Here is a 9,077-nt window from a genome sequence, read left to right as displayed (position 1 = left end):
AAATGCAACTCGATAATGTTTTTGCTTAACTAAAGCTGCATTTTTAGTTGTATAAATGTTTTAGTACTTTGTGTCTAAAGGTATTTTCTTTACAAACAAAATAAACAAAGATATTCTTTGACATTGCTGGACAATACAAAGTTTCCTGAGTCCTTGGTACAACAAAATTACATTCTTATAATAATCACTTTTTTATTTTTTTGCAGTTTTTTTTATGTGTTTTTAAACACATAAATCCTTACCACATAGAAATCTGAAAGTGAAATAAATTAACTCKACTGCGTACTATGCTGTCAGACTAACCTATTTCTTGTTTTCTTTTCTCGTTGTTTTGTGCTATTTTAAAGCATTTTGTTGTTGTGTTGTATTTATGAATATTTATCTGCTTAACCAAACACGCAAATGCTTTTCTTTCTGTTTTATTACTGGATTTGCACCAGTTCATAGAATTTCTCTTGTGTTTTACAGGCTCCCAGAGGTTCGGATCTCAGACAATGGGCCTTATGAATGCCATGTGGGCATATATGACCGGGCAACAAGGGAGAAGGTTGTCCTGGCTTCAGGAAATGTTTTTCTTACAGTTATGTGTGAGTAACATTATTGCATTGAGTACTACATATTTCAGAAATGCTTCTTGCTTCAAGGAGAAATATATACAGTATTTCAAAACAGAATAGTTGRGTGGAACATTGAATTTATGTAGAGGGACTTTTCAAAGCCAGCAGGTTAAACAGTATAACAAAGATGGAAGTGAGAGCCGAAAGGCAGAAAAAAAAAATTTTCACTCATGTGACATTTAAAATTTTTACATGAGGGTAAAAACTGTTTGGTGTACATGGTGGTACGTATGTCTACCTAGAGTATAGATTTTGATTTAAAAACAAAAATTGTAAATGTTTGCTAACCCAATTTGCATGAATGRTTAGCTTAAACATGTCTGAATTCTGTAAAATAGAGCAAGCAGGAGGTGTTTTTTTATTTTAATTTTAGTTTCTTAGGGAAACAGTAGTTTGCCATCATCAATGTGTGAATGTGTGTGTGAATGAGAAYGACTGATTTAATTATAAAACATCTTCGAGTGTGCTGAAAAAGCGCTAAGTCTGACGTCTTTTCATTTCAAAAGATGTTCCAAGTAAACTGATGTTTTTTTTTYTTYCAGAAAGGAATTAATGTTCCTACAGCGAGCAGGTGAACAAAAGAAATCACTTTTGCCACATATGTTTTATCCAGTTATCTTTAGAATGATGTTTTATTCTTCCTTCTATAATTTGGCTTCTGTTTGTTTTGCCAGTATTTCCTGCATAACATAGAAAATATGAAGTTATTTTGTTGATAATTTTATATTTCTAAACTAAAACAAAAACTGCTCATGTTGATGGTGATTTTAATATGAAGTTTCAGACAAATAATTGATTTATTTTTAAAATCAGCTCAAAAGTAAAGAAATGGAAAAAAAAAACAGCTGGAACAAGGAAATCAATCCCACTTTGACATTATTTAGCCACGGCTTTTTTTATTTCTGTTCATAATCTCTTGGTCTGCATAGTCAGACACTGAAGACACCTTTGTTGCTCTGCGTTTTACTATTGCCTATTTTTTCCATRTCCCCACCATTTTGCTGTTGACATAATTAATTATAATAATTCTATAATTAACTACAATCAAGAGAGGACGTTTTTGCCTGTTGCTCAGTCTTGAATGTAATTGTTGTATTTTAGTCTCCCTAGTGACAGCTTTTTGGTTTGGCTGATGTATCAATTCCAGCTACAAAAAAAAAAAAGGCTAATCTCCATGTGGTCTTTTGGCTCATTAGCATTTTTTTTTTTCAGCTGGAACACAGGAGAGAAACAGCATGTCATAATAACATCTCATTATCACATTTTGTGACCCTGAAAACTGGCTAATACTTCATGGTCTTCTTTTAAATTATGCATACATTTCTCTTTAAATAACTCGTTGCCTCTATACTTGTATTTTTTTATTACCATTCCAGAGTCTTTGTTTTACACTCCCCTATTATCAATAAAAGGAGATTTACTCAGTTGTTTCTTGTTTCAGTTCTGGGTGGGTTGAAGTGAATGATGTGGTCCTGGGTTAGCTGTAGCGCCCTATCTCAGCTGGGTCCTAAATCACCACAGAGAGAAAGAAGAATGGCTTCTGGCATTGTGGCTAATTGCAGTCTAAACTGAAACAGAATTATTCATAACCTATTAGTGTGTCAAGTTCAGTGGGAAGTAAAGAGAAAAGTTGAGCAGTGAAAAAGAGAATATTAGAGGAACAAAGTTAATTAATAGGAAACAGTACACAGAGAGTTTTTTAATTTTTAAAGGGTTTCACAAATAAAAAATTATCATTTTAATGAATCCCCTGCCAAGACATCCAATCAGCCAACATTAAAACATAAAAACACATGAACTTTGGTACATCAGCTGGTGTCCTTCACCTTGAAAAGTTTTAAAAGTCATCTATTGTTTTTCCCCTTCTATTTTTTTTCCTCTTAAACTATATTGGCCAATGCCATTAGGCCTTATGGTACAAAGATACTAAAAGTATCTTTAGTAATACCAGAAATGTATATCAGAGGAAAGACTGATACACTGTGAAAGACAGAATCATTGTTAAATGATTGAATTTAGCTGGACAGGATGAATGGAGTAGAGACATGTCACAATGGGGTTTGTCCATTTGACCTTCTTCCTATTTGCAGTTGCAAGAAAATAAATATTTATGTGTAGCAGAAAACTGACGTTCTACAAGCCATCTTTAAATATTTGTTGTRTGTTTGTGTGCATGTACATGTGTCTTGGTATTCTTAACTGATTTCCAATTGTTTTGACCTTTTCACCTGCTATTTCTAAGAGACTTGCTCATAATTTAAAGTGTAAATTCCTTTCTTCAGCAAGAAGAATAAATGTTTCATAGCTGTTTTTTTAAAAATCATTTTATTAAAAAGGTTAGAATACAAAAATTTAAATAATTAATTTTAAAAAAGAAAAGCAAATATTAATCTGAAAAATATTTCTAATAAACTCAGAGTTTGCCTACAGTTATAACAGAAAAGTCATTTTCAATCCCTATGAAGCCAGGACCATAATTTTAGCCTCTAGCAACAGGAAAAAAAAATCTATTCCCCTTTTGAGTGGTAAAGATCCGGTCATTACTTGATGTGATTCCTTTATGATGCTACAAAGATTAAGATGAAAGGTTATTTATCCCCCCAGAAGTGGCAGTGACCTTGGGAAGCCAGTACCTGCTTGAATTGTGTTCTGTCTGAGGCACCTTAGCCTGTTATTGTCTGTATTAAATGGCTGTTTGCCTGTGACTTGTCAGCTTGATAAAGAATATCTTAATAGCCATGTTTTTAAACATCTTGTCACGTAAGTGTRGAAATTCTTTCATCTAACCTTTTGTGAAGCGTGAGGAGTTAATTTAAAGGATGCCCTTCAGTAGGTGGCAGGGTTGTTACTTTCATCCTCCAGATACAGAGATGAGCACTAAGGTGTAGACAGACTTAATTGCCTTCTTGTCCTGTGTAACTCAGATTTGCTAACATAATGGATCTACATGTTTAATTAAACRCTATGTACATTTAGTTCCATGTTTAGAAATGGATGGGAAGAGTGACAAATGGATGAAGCCCTTGGACAATAGTAGCTGTAAACTGTTTTTTTGTTCACAAAAAGAAAGAATTTATAGAGTGGTAATAAKGAACTACTGTATGTGCCATTTGTGTACAGAGTTGTTTTTTTTAATTTAATTTTAGTTGGCCTACTTTTTGCTTTTGACTTTTTTAGGAAGCGTTATTATACCACACAACAAAGTTTGTCTTCCTCAGTGTGATTGGTATATCTATTTTTTCCTAGTTAAATGTCCTTTTTTGACTAACTACTTAATATCTTAAAACAGCTATGCACATAATTACTTTACTTGTTCCCTAAATGTGCAGTCAAGCCTGCTGTTCTTTTAACAGTGTTGTTAAGCCATTTCAGAAGTTATTTTAAGTTATCTTCAGCGGCGCCATGTCTGGGTTAAGAATTTTACTTTGTAGGCTTTTACCTGACAAGTGACAGGAAAAACGTGCAAGGTTTTCCATGGTCACTTAAAATTTCCATTCTTTAGCCACATTTGTCTTGATTTCTAATATGTAAGAAATGAAAACTGAATAACTGAGTTGAGAGACAATTTTGTTTCTTTTTGGTGTGCGTTCGACACACTTTTCTTGTGGCAAACACATAAATTTAATCTGATTATAGGTGCGATTAGGAATAGTGTAACAAGTTTTGGAGCTTTTCAAAGATGTAAGTGCGGAATAATAGAAAAAGTAAAAAATATCAAGTTTACATAAAATGAAAAACATTTATTTATACAATATACCTCCCTACATTAGATTAACTACAAAATGTAAACATTTTGCATCAACTGTAACACCACTGCYAGAGATGAGGTGAACAGAGCATTATGCCATGTTTTGCTTCTTGCCTTCACCAGTGTTAGGCGTTGCTGCTGATTAAGAGCAATTCAGAATTCACCAAAATTATCTTGTCTCTGGATCCACTGAGAGAGGAAAAAGAATGGAATTAATTCACAGAACAGATGAATTATTAAAGGTCTGTCTTGAACTAAACTCTGGGGTAATAACTGAAACAAAAACAAATAACCCATGGGTTTCCTCAAGGATACCCAACATTGACCTGTTAGGAAGTGCATCTCTTATTATTCCCTGTAAAATAATTTTTTTTACCAGTATGTCATGCAGTTATCATTTTGCCTGCAAATTTCTGTTTCCCCTTTAGTTGGTGTTACTTTTTCTCAAAACCCACTGAAGCACAAGATCTTCTATTAATGTAGCAGCTACATTTTAAACCTTCATCTGTCAAACTGTGAAATCTGTTGGTGCTATCTTACTTCTAATTAGCTTCGACTGGGTTGTGGCATAAACTCGAAAATCGTATTTGGAGTCATACTGTATCTCATTTGAGGCCGCATTAATGACAAGCCATTTTTACCCTGTAGCTCATTCAGTGCCTCATTCAGTTGACATTCACCAGGCGCTTATCAGCAGGGTAGCCAGTGCATGCCAAGGCTGTAGCCTCATGAGTAAGCCTGTTTTCATACCCGGAGATTTAACATTGCAAACAAAAACACACGCATCAGATGGCTGCWGCTCAGATTCTGGCTCCTGAAAAACCTCGAAGGAAAGAAATTGGYCTGATACAGTGTTCATCAGCTGAGATTATTTTACTTGAATTCAAAAAAAAAAAAGAAAAAAGCAATGTTGGCTAATGTGTAACATTAATTTTGATAACTAATTATTTTCATTTTCTTTTTGCGCCACCTTAATTGCGTGGCGTTGGCTTCAAGGTACGTTCAAGAAACATAATTCCAGTAAYGGCAGAGCTATGCATAATGACACATAAAGACAGGAGTTTTATCAAACACTGGTCAAGTCAATGTTGATGTTGCCAAATAGTCAGCTAAAATTAGAATAGTGTTTTGACTGAAAATCCAAAGAACTGTAGCATGCATCCTATATCAAAATGTTGCCCAAAAAACAGAGGGTYACATCTTCAAATGGTTCCAAAAGTCTTTATTCCWTTGCTTGGGAATCACCATGATACAGCTCTTTTTGTTTTCTTCAGTTTTGTTCCTACACCAACATATATATTTCATATTTCACATTTCATGCTGAACATGTTGCCCCCCATAGTCTCCTTGTGGTTTATCTGTAAGCTTTGAAGTGTGAGCTTCATTTTCCTCCCTCCTCCTTACTAAAAGAWGTCTTCATCACTTCCTGCGCTCTGTTTGCCACTAAGGTCCCTCCTTTTGTGTGTGGATGACAGATGAGGCAACAGAGGAAAAGCAGCTTTGACTCTCTGGAGACAAACCGCTGATTGTACCGRAGGACGAGAAAGTCTTTGTTTTTCTGTGTTTTACTTAACTGTCACCTTGCATGAYAATTCTAATTTTCTGACCCAATAATTTTGTTAGGTTACAAAATATTACAAATTTGTCAAATGTTACCTGTCTTATCAGTTTCTTTTGAATTTTCTACAGAAGGCTTAGATTTTTTTAAAACATGAACATCATTAAATTAAAAAGGTCAACTTTTGCAAGAAGCAAGCGGGTGAAATTAATGTATTGTCAGCTATGATATAATTACTAATCAGTATGAGTGTAATTTATTTCTTATCTCGTCCAAATGTGACAGATGTTTTTTAGTTAGATCAAGGTAACAGAATGTTTAGTTTATGATTAATTCAGTTAAAAGCACTAAAAGACATCTGCGATATCTCAGTTTCAGTTCATTCAGAAATATTGACTATTTGTATATACATGCATAAGAGACTATGCCCATGGTATCAATTTGTTTTGTACAAAGTAAACTGGGTGAATATCTAAAGAGCGGTTTCCTCTTAATCCTACTACCTTGAAATCAAAATGTCAGTTATTTAAGCTGCCATGCCCAACTTTGAGTATGTAGAAAATTATGTTATTKGTAAAATTTACCAGTATAAAATATAGTTAAAKAAATAATGTCCATCATTTATAACGTTAGGTTTAGACCTGAAGAAAAGACATGTTAATGTAAGTTAGAGTATTCTTCCTGTGATGCTGTGACCCTTTAGTGTGGTGTGTCTGAAAGTTGACAGTCATCTTTGCTCCTGCACAAAGGAATATGAGACAGGCGATAAATTTAAGGGGAAAGAGAAAATTCAGGTTTAGGAGCTCCAGAAAGCAGCTTCTGGGTATGGAACGAATCGATTTTTTCCCCAGTGTACCCATTTTTTGAAACTTGAATTGAAATAAGAGCAGGAGGAGCTGAAGGGAAACTGGAAAGAGGAAATATTATTTTAGGGCTCTCATATCCGCTTTGGTCATTTTTTCCCCATTTATTATATTGTATTATATTACATTATATTGTTGTGAAAAGCTATTTTCCCTCATACAGATTTTTTCTATTTTTGCTTTTTTGACACATAAATGGTCTTAATTTATATAAATTTACTAATCATTTACTAGACAGCTTACTAGATATGCAACCTCTATACACAATAGCCAAGTTCACCCAATTTTCTCAACAAATATGCATGGATTGAGATGCTGATGTGTAACTTAAGTGCCTTGCCCAGGGGCACATTGATGTATGACATGGAGCAGGATGAAGCTGGAATCATGGCTGGGATAAAGTACAGGAATATATGTGCYGAATATTGGCAGGAGGTCCCATGTTTAAAGTGGGAGGCTCTATTTATGGGTTTGATAATGACAAAGCGAAGATCTTGTAAGATTTCCAAACCTAGATGAATAATATGCAAGTTAAGGGACAAAAAAACAACCTTTTATATGCATGTCTGTACAAAGACAGACACAAAGACGAGCTTAGAAAAATTCTCTCAACTGCCTGGCAAGTATTTAGAAGAGAACGTAAATATTGGATTTTGCAGGAAAGAGGAGGGCAAGTAATGAAACGTATGCCTCATTTACAAACAAAAACACTGCAGGAGTGGAAAATCAAATGCAGACAAGGAAAGGATACATTCAAACAGAAATGAAAAAAACAACTATCTCACATAGAAAAGCTAAATTGGTATCCTAAATAGCTGTAGGAGAAGAAAAAACAACAACAAAACAAATGAGGACTTAACAATTAGACAATGGATTAGAAAAGCTGAGAATACTTGTAGGAAACATGAAGATGAACATGAAACTCAAACTAAAACAGATTTATCGAGAACAGGAAACAACAATGATTACCAAGAAACAAAATGTTTCCTACAAGAAATCAACCTCATGTAAACAAAAATACCCTTCACTGAAAGACTTTAATAAATATCTTACTCTCTTTTGACCTCAACATTAAACTGTTACACAACATTCAATAATAAATAAATCTCTTTTGTTCTTGTCTTGGCCAGAGCCTTCTGAGTTTCTTAATTGTGAGTGCAGTTTCTCAAAGGGTATTCTGGCTTCCTCCCATAGTCCATAAAAATTAATGTTTGGTTAATTGGTGACTCTAAGGCATTCTTTGGTGTAAGTGTGCATGACTATGGTCGTTTGTCCTGTTTGTTTGTACCCTGCAACTCACCCAAGGACTGCTGGTTGGTTGTAGTTCCCCACAGGAACCAAATAGAAAATGTAATTCATCCCCTTGGTAATTCTGGATTTGAATGTTTGGAGTTCAGGTATGTCATTGTTGTGTTTTACAGACTTGTGAGCCTTAATGGTTGTCACCATTAATTCGCACATTAGACACTGCTTTAGTATAAGGTGCTTTACATTTCCAAGATTGTTTTTATCATGTTAGGTTTTTTAAAACCTTTTGTACAAATGGAATAAGTATATAAACACCCTTTTGTGTTTCTTACACATTTTTTTTTTTTAGAATTTTATGTAGTCTGGGTGTTGTTGTTTCTATATGATATCCCAGCATGACTTGATTATCTTGAAATCTATGTGGAGACCATCTGTCTATCCATCTATCTCTCAATGWTTCCCATTTTATGTTACAAAGTATAATTCCTTGTTGCTGCAAAAGTACTTTTGGGGTAGGATGCTGTGCAGTGAATCTGGGCCTCATCAAAATCCTCGCTGATGAGTGTATGTGATGGAACTCAATCTAACATGGCTAAAATCTTTTTTACGCCACTAGTGTGGCGCTAAGTGTTCACTAAGAAGGTTTMAAAATCCAGGACACCTAACCAAGGTCGATATACTTGCAGCAGCTTTGCTTCAAAGAAAACTATAACACCACACACAACAATTCATCTTCCATCACTCCTGCACAGTTTGTATAGAAGCTGCAGTTCGTCTTTTAAAAAATACATCCACGTAAAAAGAAACAATTAAAGGTAAATTCCTGGTCAATTATGCAAAATAAGCTTACAAATTCACTTTGTGTGTTCAAACACACACACACGCACGCATTCTGATACAAAATGTTCTCACCATAGTGAAGCTTTGTTTGAATAGAGAATAAAAATTAAAAAAGCTCATGTGCCAGCGTGACTGATGGAGCTGATGCAACACCTGCCAATTTCGAGCCCACATTTAGCAGCTTGGTCGGTGTTCATTACAGA

The 9,077-nt window shown here is 34.5% G+C and overlaps 1 protein-coding gene across 1 annotated transcript in view; it reads left to right on the top strand.

Moving 5' to 3' along the window:
• Window positions 1-9,077, top strand: part of igsf21a (immunoglobin superfamily, member 21a) — a 209,594-nt gene that overhangs the window by 113,261 nt on the left and 87,256 nt on the right. The window contains exon 4 of the mRNA XM_008409119.2: window positions 469-587. Within this exon, the coding sequence (XP_008407341.1) occupies window positions 469-587 (119 nt within the window). The remainder of the gene's footprint in view (window positions 1-468; window positions 588-9,077) is intronic.

The sequence above is a fragment of the Poecilia reticulata genome, linkage group LG5 (genome assembly GCF_000633615.1).
Source record: "Poecilia reticulata strain Guanapo linkage group LG5, Guppy_female_1.0+MT, whole genome shotgun sequence".
Lineage (NCBI taxonomy): Eukaryota > Metazoa > Chordata > Actinopteri > Cyprinodontiformes > Poeciliidae > Poecilia > Poecilia reticulata.
This window is presented reverse-complemented; position numbering and strand designations above follow the sequence as displayed.